The sequence below is a fragment of the Anabas testudineus genome, chromosome 8, assembly GCF_900324465.2.
Source record: "Anabas testudineus chromosome 8, fAnaTes1.2, whole genome shotgun sequence".
In the NCBI taxonomy this organism is placed as follows: domain Eukaryota; kingdom Metazoa; phylum Chordata; class Actinopteri; order Anabantiformes; family Anabantidae; genus Anabas; species Anabas testudineus.
In genome coordinates this window covers 4,328,639-4,341,265 of record NC_046617.1, presented here as the reverse complement: position 1 = coordinate 4,341,265, position 12,627 = coordinate 4,328,639, and the positions used below count along the sequence as shown (strand labels likewise).

The 12,627-nt window shown below is 38.4% G+C and overlaps 1 protein-coding gene across 1 annotated transcript; it reads right to left on the bottom strand.

Annotated features, from left to right (window-relative positions):
- Nucleotides 1-3,309: 3,309 nt before the first annotated feature.
- LOC113157311 (mediator of RNA polymerase II transcription subunit 15-like) lies at nt 3,310-11,801 on the bottom strand. Its single transcript, XM_026352734.1, has 11 exons — nt 11,629-11,801; nt 9,724-9,811; nt 9,554-9,605; nt 7,969-7,992; nt 7,601-7,807; nt 7,398-7,467; nt 5,779-5,866; nt 5,584-5,635; nt 4,905-4,928; nt 4,613-4,777; nt 3,310-3,419 (listed from the first exon to the last, which is right to left on the bottom strand). Exons 1-11 carry the CDS (start codon nt 11,694-11,696, stop codon nt 3,310-3,312), a joined length of 948 nt encoding a protein of 315 aa, XP_026208519.1. The 5' UTR covers nt 11,697-11,801.
- Between the last annotated feature and the right edge of the window lie 826 nt (nt 11,802-12,627).

Sequence of the window (12,627 nt, the reverse complement as noted above, 5' to 3'; positions counted from 1 at the left end):
AGCTGCAGCACAATTCAAAGAGCTTTTATTTCTGCTTTGACCTGTGCAAAACATTAAATACAAAACGACAAAACTACGACTCACGGTGAAATATATTAAACTCCATTGTTTTAATGTAGACTTGAATGTAGAATGTATATTCTGTATATACAGCTGGTGTGCATGTGTATATTTGTATATATAATTGTGTACATATATATATATGTATATATATTTAAATACTTTTTGTATGAAAGGTAATTGTAAGCTGTTTTATTATTATTATGTTGTCTTCTACTCTCTCCTTGCACCAATGTGGGACAGTTTGCAATTTCGTTGTACTGTTGTACCAAGTGTCACTGTACAATGACAATAAAGCTTTATCTTATCTTATCTTATCTTATCTTTAATTTGGCACCTTCCTAGTTACTTTGCTGAAGGAGTCCTGCATCTATAATATAGTTTAAGTAATGTAGGTTATCATTCTTCATTACTGCTTTTATGTTATGGTATGTAGAAATACACTACATCCATCTAGCATCTAGATAAAGGGAGCTGCCACACACACACACACACACACACACACACACACACACACACACACACACACACACACACACACACACACACACACACACGCTCACTTCTTCCAGCTTCCACTGTTACTTTTTCCACTGTTAATCCATTTAGTTACTTACCAGTTGCAGTCAGTGTCATTTAATCTCTGCATTGTCACTTTTAAATACTATTAGGTGTTTACATCCTGCGTCCAATATTTTACAATAAAATTATGTACATGTGTAAAAGACCTTTACATGTTCTTTTAACTTTGAAAGTTTGCTATTTAGACCATAAATGTGAAAAACAAATCCCACTGAATATGTTCTCATTTTAAAGCTTGTGTAGCTAAGGGTTTTAGATTTCCATCTTCCATTTCCATTGCCATCATATGGTAGCAGCAGCCTTTATTATGATTTCTATTTGAAGCTGTTGGAGGAAGCATAGGACCCACAGTCTGCACAGACCTACTGCTTATTGATCCCACAGTGTTATTCTGCTCCTTTGCTGTTGAATATCTCCCTCAGTATTCCAGTGACAGACAGTCACAACAAGCAAAATAAAAGTGGCTCATTCATTAGAATGAGTCAGTGTGTTTTTTCCTACTTTATGCTGTGCATGAACCATCCAGTCCTGCTTACCACTTTAAATAAATGACCAGTAAAACACATTTTTCCTGCTTTAGGTCATCTTTTTGTATTCTTGCAGTGACAATTTTAAACCATCTCAAAACGTATCTGAAGGACAAGTGTAAGTGAGTGCCATTAGGTCTCAAGGTGAAATCTTTGGACCCACTGTCAGACCCTACACTCGTCCAGTGGGTTTTGGGTTGTTCCTGGTGACAACAATGCCCATAAAGGAAGTGATACCAATGACTGACCTCCACGCTCGCCTGATCTAAATCCAATAGAACACCTTCGGGACATTATGTTTGGGTCCATCCAATGCTGCCAGGTTGTACCTCAGACTGTCCAGGAGCTCAGTGATGCCCAGAACACACCATCTATCATTTCATAAGGAGCATGCTCAGTGTTGTCAGGCATACATGTGAGTATATGGGGGCCATACAAACTACTGAGCACCATTTTGAGTTGCTGCATCATTTTCCAATTTGATTTTCAGGGTGTCGTTGAATTCAGCCCTCTGTAGGTTTGATATTTTTAATTTCCATCAAACGATGTGGCAACCTTGTGTTCCTAACACATCACCCAGTCCATCTCTCCTCTTCTTTTCTCCCCTCTTCTTTTCTCTCTCTCTTTTTCTCTCTTCCTGTCTCTGTCGAGCTACACGTCGTTCCACCCTCTGCCCTCTGGACCTGTCTGACTTGTCCTGGTGCCCCGCTCTTGGTCGGAGATCTCCTCACCTGGATTCCCCGTGGGGTCTCAGTGGGATACGTCTGGTGACTGGGGTTGGTTCCACGCTACCATGACGACGGTCCTGGCCTCGGCTGATGTTGACAGCTGTTTCTCTGAGGTCTTGACTCAACGCTCAATAGTCCAGCACTGGATTTTCCTACAAGTCTACCAGAGCCTCCAATAACTAACTGGACTTCACATTAACTTAAAGACATTAACTATTATACTGAGCTGCCTGCTGCCTAACACAAAGTATATAATCACCCATATGAGGATGGGTTCCCTGTTGAGTCTGGTTCCTCTCAAGGTTTCTTCCTGTTGCCTCCTCAGGGAGTTTTTCCTTGTCACTGTCGCCCTCGGTTTGTTCATCAGGGACAATCTGATTATTATGATTCATACACATTCACTGTTCATGTAAACTTCAATAGTTTCTTTGGTTGTTCAAAGCTGCTTTGTGACAATTACAATTGTTAAAAGCACCATACAAATAAAATTGAACTGAACTGAATTGAACTGAATATCCAGCTTGATTATTTTCCCTATTGAGATCTGATGGGTTTGTGAGTGAATGTAAAGTAAGAGGGAACAAGAGGGAGACAGACTTCTCTTTCCCCAAGAATCTAGTCCAGAGCTTTGATGCTAACATGCTGGCACATAAATCCTGCCAGCTAGCTTGGTTAGTGACTATAAACATTACTTCACATAACAGGAAACAATGATACATCATCCATATTTAGACTAGACTAGTTCTTTACATCTACTCAAACCGGTCAAGATGGATCAAATCCAATCTCTTTGTTGGAAGAAGTATACAGTGTACAAAATGTTTGATCAATACCTGGGAAATGTCATAGGTAAATATAAATTACTGAGTGAACATCAATATGGATTCAGAGAAAACAGAACAACTACATATACAACAATGACCATGGTGAAAGAAATAACCAATTAAAAATAATTCAGTGTGTTCAGTTGGTGTTTTTTATAAAAAGCGTTTGAAACTACAGATTGCAGACTATTGTTGAGTAAAGTAGATTCCTGGTTTGAAAGTTATATGGAAAATATAACACATACAGTTTTTCTTATGGGGGGGGGGGGGGTTTAACGTTTGTAACTAAATACTTAACGGATGACAGTTGTGTCAGGTGCACTATCTCACAAGGGCAAAGGCAAGTTTCACAAGGGTCACTTTAAGTTATAACAAATGGCAGGTTCATGAAAGAAACTAATGTAAAAGAATAACTCTTTGTAAGTTTTCTAACATTTCCTTCCTGTTTATACATGTACATACAATGGAAACCATGACAATGAAAATTAAAGTAAATTTTAGAAAATGGAAGAAAAAAAAACATAACAGGAATAAATACAAACACCGTGATACATCACTCTAAGTCGTTCATCCACAGAAAGACTGCTTTCAAAATCTTGTCACTGAGTCTCCGGAGGTGGAAATTCTTGAGCCTGAGCCTGCTGTTGCTGAAATTGCGGCTGCGCCATCTGTTGCTGCTGAATCCTTGTCTGGTGCATCTGAAGAGAAAGGGAACACACAGTGTCTTGATTTATGAACATGCATGTAGCATACATCATATCACATTGAGTAGAAGGACTGAAATCCAATGAGCCCAGGTGATCGTTCTTTCTACTATACATCGTATCTAGTATTTGTATTAAATTGGCTGGACTTGTTGCTACATAGCCATCCACTCTTTGAAACATTAAACTGAAACATGACGACACCATAAGAAATTAGGGCAAAAACAGAAAGCCCTGTAATTAATAGAGATTCCTATATAAAATACAGTATAAGCATGAATTTTGCTACCCAATGAAACTGCCACTTACCAAATTCTATTCTGATTAGGAGAGTGCTATAGCCATCCCAGATGTGTGATTATAGGCAGAACAAACCCTCTGAACCATCTCTGCTGTGTTTTTTGAGCATTTTTGGTTGAGCACAAACATCTGTCACTGACCTGTATCCATTTACTTCTGCTGATTGCCTTATCTAAACAACTGCAGTGATCTCAGACCAGCTGTTCTGACAAGCAAATGTGCCACTGTGGAGTGACAAACTGAGACAACATAAAGATGCCTCAGAAAGAAATGTCCAGACAGACAAACTCAATGAACTTCTCTCCAAAGTTATCTTACACTGTTGAGGGGATGGAGTAGTGTGGTGATTCAAAGTTAATTCAAAGCTGCGTTATTGCCTACTATCCTCTTCTCTCTCTCTGCTGTCCACTCATCCCAACCTGGGTCTGCTGCAGGTGTTGCCCAGTGCTTGCTTGGGGGATTGTTGGATTCTCTTTGTATAATTTTATAGGGTTTTGACATTATTATATGAAATGCCTTGAAATGATTCTGCAGTGATTTGGCACTATATAAATAAATTAAATTAAAATAAATTGAATTCCTCTTTTTTTGGTACTTGATAAAAATCTGAACCTGAGATGATCTGAAACTGGTCCCATTAGTTATTCATGTATTGTACCTGTCATACACATAGCACAACCAATGACCCAAATGACAAAGCTGGTGCTTCAGGTAACTGGAAACATTGGCTCCCAGTCAGCCTAGTTCAGATGAGGATGTTCAATAGATGCACTGAAGTATAATGTATAATATTGTATTCAACACATAATTATGTTAGCATTGTTGTGTACCGGGTTCTGCTGCTGCTGATTTTGGGCCTGCTGCTGCTGGTTCTGGTGCTGCTGCTGGAGCTGCTGATTCTGGTGGTGTTGCTGCTGCTGCATCCTCAGCTGCTGCTGTACCTGAAAACTGCTGCTGCTGAACCTGCTGGAACGGCTGGAACTGCATGGGCTGCGGCTGCTGCTGTTGTGCCTGTACAATTTGTTGCATCGGCATCTGACCTGGACCACCAACTGCAGAGCAAGAAGAAGATGAAAGACTGACCCAGTGTACAGCTAAAATTGGTCTAAAGAGAAGCTCTGGAACCCAGGCGCCATTGGCAAGAAAGAAGGTGAATGAAAGAGAAAGATGTCTACTTACCTGGAGCTTTAAGGGCCTTCCTGTCTGTAAATGAGTCAGAAGTTAGAATTACATTTCCACTGAACTCTTTTGAATCATTTTCCCATCCTAGTACATATCAAAATACTATTTAACTAGAGATGTGCCACACCTTCCCTGATAACAATAACATATACGTTTTTATGTGACATAAGTGTCATTTGTAAACAAGGCCATCTTGGCTTCTGACTCTACACTACAGAAAGAGACCCTGATAAAGGCCATGAGCCAAAACAAGCAGTCTTATAATAAAGTTGTTCTCCATTCCAAAAGTGTTGCTGGAGATTTGACCCTTTCAATCTACACTACAGAAACACATGTACTACTCTACTATAGTACGAGCCTCAGATCTTTCACTCTCTGTGTGGACTAACAAGCACCAGTACACACAGCACAATAATGACTAAGAGAGTTACACCAAGATCATAGTGTCCACTTGGCTAACCCCACTACGCAGTTCCTTCAAGAACAGATAAAAGAACTAACCTTCAAAACCGTCCAAGAATAATGAATTAGACCCTATAGCATCACTACTCAAAACTAAGTCAGCTGAACTCCAATATAACAAATCATTAGCATCGTGCTGTGGTCAGTAAACAGAACAAAGGCAACACAGGAATCACTAGTGTTCATTTTTTTGGGTCTACTGTCAAACACTTACGGATGTCTCTGAAGTGTATGATCAGCCTTGCCACCAGAGATAGATACTCCTCCTGAAACAATAAATAAATAAATGAATAAAAATAAGGATCTTTATGAAACATTTTACCACTACAAAAAAACATTGTTATTTTGCAGTTTATTACAATGAATACTTTAAAAGACTAAAGTATTAAATGTTAGTACTAGTACTTACTCTGGTCTTAGCTTTGACATAAACATGATTCTCCATGTCTGTGCTTGACTTTGTGTGTGCGGTTCCTGCCTTTCTCATCGCCTCTTCACTGGAAGGAAACACATGAATCACATTCATTACTTTTAGAAAGAAACATCATCGCGCGAATGCTTAGGTCTTCCTGAGGGGGGGCGTACCAGGAAATAATTGAGAAGCACTGTACTAAAGTGATAATATAGTCAACATTATTCTAAAATGAACTATTTGGTACTTTTTGTTTTAGCAAAACAAAGTAAACATGTACAATCTTATGTATCATATAGTTAGTTTTATTCAATCAAATGGCTGCAAATTGATCTCAAAACACAAAAAATAACAATAATTCATACAGAATAATGGGGTCAAATCATTTTTGCATGTTAAGCTTCACTTTTGTTTGCTTGGATCCAAATACCTCAAGCCTGGACTAATCAGCTGACAAGACTTCCAGTCCACTGCACTGCAACCTTTTCTTTCTTTCTTTCTTTCTTTCTTTCTTTCTTTCTTTCTTTCTTTCTTTCTTTCTTTCTTTCTTTCTTTCTTTCTTCCAGTTGCAGCATGTCTCTGGAGACAGTGTCCACCTCCTAAAGAGATCTTTAACTTTTTGGCCAATACTCTCTTAATACTGAGAATTATCTGGGTTTCTAAAGACAAGTATACATTGACAATTTTCTTATTAGAGCCGTTTTTGTTTGGCCATTTTTTTATTCATGTTTACTTCAAAATCGACATGTCACCATCACTGTGGAGGAAAAAGCCAAATGACAACTCAAATTATGTGTTTGATGAACATGAACCTGTGTTTTAAAGAAGGGCATTAATGATCAATTAAAAACAATCCATACTTGCATTTCTGGAAAAAAGAGATACTGCAACACCTTCATGTTTAACACTGATTGGGTAGTAAATGGTAGTCTTTTTTTTTTTAAGTCTAGATGATAAGTTGTTAGAGATGACTTTTTGTTTTTGCTACCACTACTTTTGATGGTCCACTATTACTTAATCCAGCACTTGTAACTAGTAACTAAGTATCTGTAACAGTCTGTCACTATTTTATAGACAGAAATTTCTTGTATATTACCATTAGGTACGGTTTATGTTGTGATCATGAAAAAAGGTGATGCTGCAACTTTACATTTAAACTTTTAGACGAACTCAGATCATCATTATAGAAATCCTTATGCTAACTCTTACATATTAGTGTCGAGTCATTAACGTTATACAATGACCACAGTCATGTTGACAGAAGAAACAGTAACTCACACTAAATGAAGTAACAAAGAACACATGCAGCTAATAATGCCTAATGAAATTTGATAGGATTTCCCATATGATTTTTGTCACTTTGTTGTTAATTTTATTTAGGCCGAATTAATATCAGACTCGAGCCGATCTTAAATTAAGCTGTGTGGTTTTGGAGACTCAGTCTATCTTGTTATTACTACGTAGTTTTAATTCATCCTATGTTTTATCACGTTTTTTTTAACGTGACGCTCTATTCAGCAGAGCTAACGTTAGCTTAGCTCCGAGATGTAGGAGAGCAACAGAAACAGAGACTTAACTAACTCAAAACACAACCAAATTACTAGAAAATGTCTCACATCTCGGCCACGATTTTTTGTCGGAACTCGGGGCCTCTCCAGGTCAGGTTATTCAGCTCATTCATGGGATCTAGCGGAAGGGTAGACAACAGACAATATTACGCAGCTCCAACATGCACGGCAGAAATCATGAACACTATGAGTCTGTGCTATAATGAATAATATTATATTCAACACATAATTATGTTAGCATTGTTGTGTACCAGTTGTGTTGTGTGCTGCTGCTGATTTTGGTGCTGCTGCTGAAGCTGCTGGTTCTGGTGGTGTTGCTGCTGCTGCATCCTCAGCTGCTGCTGTACCTGAAGCTGCTGCTGTACTTGAAACTGCTGCTGCTGAGCCTGCGGACCCCATGCCAATGGCGCCTGGGCCCCCTCCAACCCATGTCAGGTTAGTCAAGGCATTCATGGGATCTAGCAGAAGGGTAGACAACAGACAACATTACGCAGCTCCAACATGCACAGCAGAAATCATGAACACTATGAGTCTGGTAGTGACAGGTCCAGCAGAGGACAGAACCAAAGAAAGAAATTAAACAAAAGAAAGTAAATGAAAGAGAAAGACGTCTACTTACTTGGAGCTCCAAGGGCCTTCTTGTCTGTAAATGAGCCAGAAGTTAGAATTACATTTCCACTAAACTCTTTTTCATTATTTTCCCATCCCAGTACATATCAAAATACTATTTAACTAGAGATGTTCCACACCTTCACTGATAACAATAACATATACATTTTTATGTGACATAAGTGTCATTTGTAAACAAAGCCATCTTGAAACACATGTACTACTCTACTATAGTACGAGCCTAAGATCTTTCACTCTCTTTGTGGACTAACAAGCACCAGTACACACAGCACAATAATGACTAAGAGAGTTACACCAAGATCATAGTGTCCACTTGGCTAACCCCACTACGCAGTTCCTTCAAGAACAGATAAAAGAACTAACCTTCAAAACCGTCCATGTTAATGAATTAGACCAGGGGCGCCCAATACGTTGATCGCAATCTACCAGTCGATCGCAAAGGTAGTGTGGGTAGATCGCATGGCTCTATCCGGAGATTAAGGAGTTTTTCCGTGTAGCTAAACATGCAGAATACAACCAACTAAATGACAATCAGTGGCTGCTAGACTTAGCATTTTTAAATGATCTGACCAACATGTTGAATGATCTTAACGTAGAGCTGCAAGGAAAAGACAAAAATGTGATCAATATCATCAGCTCAGTTAATTCTTTCAAATGGAACATGCAGCATCTCTCCTCAAAGCTGTAGCGCCATGATTTGGCAAACTTCAAGAACCTCGCGTCAGAGGTGGAGACGCAAGGGAAGACATGCGTGCAACTTGACGGTGCACGCAACACAGAGCAGATTGAGAATGGTTTGTCAGAGTTTGACAAACGCTTTCAAGACTTTGTTTTCCTGGAGCCAGTCACTACATTTATGTATTACCCCTTTCGGGATTATGCTGAGGTTGATTCACTGGCATCAAAAATTTAAACACTGTTTCACCTGAGTGGAGGATGAGATTTTGACACTACAAGCTGACATTCAGCTTAAGTCCAGGGCTCATGGACAGTTCTGGGACTTACAGAGGAAAAGTACCCCAACATGAGGGAATGTGTTACCTCCTTGGCTGCATTATTCGGCTCCACTTATTTATGTGAGTCAGCCTTTTCCCACAAGAAGATTATTAAGTCCAAATACGGTTCCACCATGACTATTTGGAAGTGTGCTTGAGGCTGGCTATCAGCAGCTACTGTCCAGGCTATGCATCCCTGGCTGATTCAATTCAGTGCAGGTCATCAGAGTAAGGTAATGACAAAAAATGTACAGGGTTGTATTGCACAATATGGGTTCATGCAGTAATGCAAGATACATCAACATATATTGTACAAATAAAGAATACTGTTATAAATAAATATATGTTTTGCATTTTTATAGTAGGTAAATCATTTGGACTTGGTCATTTTATACGTAGCTTGCATGCTGAAAAAGGGTGGGCACCTCTGAATTACCCTACAGCATCACTACTCAAAACTAAGTCAGCTGAACTCCAATATAACAAATCATTAGCATCGTGCTGTGGTCAGTAAACAGAACAAAGGCAACACAGGAATCACTAGTGTTCATTTTTTTGGGTCTACTTTCAAACACTTACGGATGTCTCTGAAGTGTATGATCAGCCTTGCCACCAGAGATAGATACTCCTCCTGAAACAATAAATAAATAAATGAATAAAAATAAGAATCAAAAACATTGTTATTTTGCAGTTTATTACAATGAATACTTTAAAAGACTAAAGTATTAAATGTTAGTACTAGTACTTACTCTGGTCTTAGCTCTGACATAAACATGATTCTCCATGTCTGTGCTTGACTTTGTGTGTGCGGTTCCTGCCTTTCTCATCGCCTCTTCACTGGAAGGAAACACATTAATCACATTCATTACTTTTAGAAAGAAACATCATCAAATAACACGTCGCATCTTTTTTCACATTCTCACATAATGAACATTGAACATGTATCAAGATACGCTGTTGATTATGTTTCAATTGTTTTTTAACAAAGAGTCACTCTCTAATGAGAAAATGACAAGTATAAATGCTCAACACTGACCACCACAACATTAAAACCATCAAGGAGCTGTAGTGCTGTGGCTGATCTGCTAAGATATTAAAATAAATTACTAAATTATGTCCTATAAGTAAAACTTTGTAAATGCAGTTTAGCAATTAGCCAGTTTTCATAAGTACCAGACCAGAGTACAATTATTAAGTACTACTAAAGTGATAAGATAGTCAACGTTTCTCCAAAATGGATTTATTTGGTACTTTAAGTATACACTACCAAGACAAAGTAAACACGTACCATCTTATGTATTTTATAGTTAGTTTTATTCAATCAAATGGCTGCAAACTGATCCCAAAACACAAAAAATAGCAATTAATTCGTATATATTATACGAATATCTGAGCACAGAATAATGGGGTCAAATCATTTTTGCATGTTAAGCTTTACTTTTGTTTGCTTGGATCCAAATACCTCAAACCTGGACTAATCAGTCGACAAGACTTCAAGTCATATAAACATTGCACAGTTTGTGCATCTTGGCCCCTCTGCACTGCAACCTTTTCTTCCAGTTGCAGCATGTCTCTGGAGACAGTGTCCATCTCCTAAAGAGATCTTTAACTTTTTGGCCAATACTCTCTTAATACTGAGAATTATCTGGGTTTCTAAAGACAAGTATACATTGACAATTTTCTTAGTAGAGCCGTTTTTGTTTGGCCATTTTTAATTAATGTTTACTTCAAAATCGACATGTCAGCATCACTGTGGAGGAAAAAGCCAAATGACAACTCAAATTATGTGTTTACTGAACATGAACATGTGTTTTAAGGAAGGGCATACATGATCAATTAAAAACGATCCATACTTGCATTTCTGGAAAAAAGAGATCATTGCAACACCTTCATGTTTAACACTGATTGGGTAGTAAATGGAATTTTTTTTTTTTTAGTTTAGATGATAAATTGCTGGAGATGTCTTTTTGTTTTTGATACCACTACTTTTGATGGTCCACTATTACTTAATCCAGCACTTGTTACTAGTAACTAAGTATCTGTAACAGTCTGTCACTATTTTACAGACAGAAATGTCTTGTATATTACCATTAGGTACAGTTTATGTTGTGATCATGAAAAAATGTAGCAGCTGTAGCACTGACTTTATTCTACAACTTTACATTTAAAACATATCTCTCTTTAAGCTGTAAGTCAGATTTTCTCACTTTTAGACTAAGATTATCACTATAAAAATCTTTATGCTAACTCTTACATATTAGTGTCGAGTCATTAACGTTATACAATGTCCACAGTCATGTTGACTGAAGAAACAGTAACTCACACTAAATGAAGTAACAAAGAACATACGCAGCTGATAATGCCTATAATGAAATCTTATAGGATTTCCCATACGATTATCATTATTTTATTGTTAATTTTATTTAGGCCGAATAAAGACCAGACCCGAGCCGATCTTAAATGAAGCTGTGTGGTTTGGGAGACTCAGTCTATCTTGTTATTACTACGTAGTTTTAATTCATCCTATGTTTTAGCACGTTTTTGACGTAACGCTCTATTCAGCAGAGCTAACGTTAGCTTAGCTCAGGGATGTAGGAGAGAAACAGAGACTTAACTAACTCAAAACACAACCAAATTACTAGAAAATGTCTCACATCTGGGCCACGACTTTCTGTCGGAACTGGGGGCTCCTCCAGTCGCTGTCCGGTCCGGGAACCTCCATCTCTGAGACTATTTCTTTCTGGAGGAGTGTTTTTGAAGCGGTTTAATGTTTTTCCGTTCTTCCTTGTTCCGCTCTCGGGATAATGGCGGCTGCGCTGTGAGTGGGTGGATGGAGGAGTGTTGTGAAACACTACCGCCTCCTGCTGGACGGACTGTTTGTAGCAGCTGCAGCACAATTCAAAGAGCTTTTATTTCTGCTTTGACCTGTGCAAAACATTAAATACAAAACGACAAAACTACGACTCACGGTGAAATATATTAAACTCCATTGTTTTAATTTGGCACCTTCCTAGTTACTTTGCTGAAGGAGTCCTGCATCCACACTATAGTTTAAGTAATGTGCCTCTCTTTCCCCATTATGAGTGCTTTCAAGTTTAGTACTTTCACTCCATTTTTAATTATTTTACTTTCCATTGTAGGACTTGTAACAGAGTATTTGCACACTGTGATAATGATAGTTTATTTAACTCCCCATTGAGACTGTACAGACAAGCTAAGCACAAAGTGGAAAGAGGAATTGAAGCAGCTACAGGACAGAAAGGTTTGTGGATCATGCAGACAACCTAGCAATACACTACATCCTCTAACATCTAGACAGGAAGGGAGCTGCCAGACACAGTCTATAGGCAGTATAGACTATAAATGTGAAAAACAAATCCCACTAAATATGTTCTCATTTTAAAGCTCGTGTAGCTAAGGGTTTTAGATTTCTGCAAAAAGATTATTTATGAGTCACATTTGGAACAAATCTGGACCAGACTTGCACACTGATGTTATCAAGTTCAACAGTATTAAAATAAATCGTTTTTCAACAGTAATTCAGTTGCCCTGATGCCCAAATCAATGCAGGGTTTTAGTCCCCGCCTTCTCAGGCTACCCTGCTCCAACGCGGAAATTGACACCAGTCCTCAGCAGCGGCATCATGAAGATCA

What these genes read in the sequence shown, in the direction of transcription:
- LOC113157311 (XM_026352734.1), bottom strand. Translation starts at nt 11,696, where the DNA reads ATGGAGGTTCCCGGACCGGACAGCGACTGGAGGAGCCCCCAGTTCCGA. An exon ending in GAAGGCCCTTGGAGCTCCAA is followed by an intron (nt 7,808 to 7,968) that starts GTAAGTAGACGT and finishes CCCTTCTGCTAG; the next exon opens with ATCCCATGAATGCCTTGACT. An exon ending in ATGTCAAAGCTAAGACCAGA is followed by an intron (nt 5,636 to 5,778) that starts GTAAGTACTAGT and finishes TTATTGTTTCAG; the next exon opens with GAGGAGTATCTATCTCTGGT.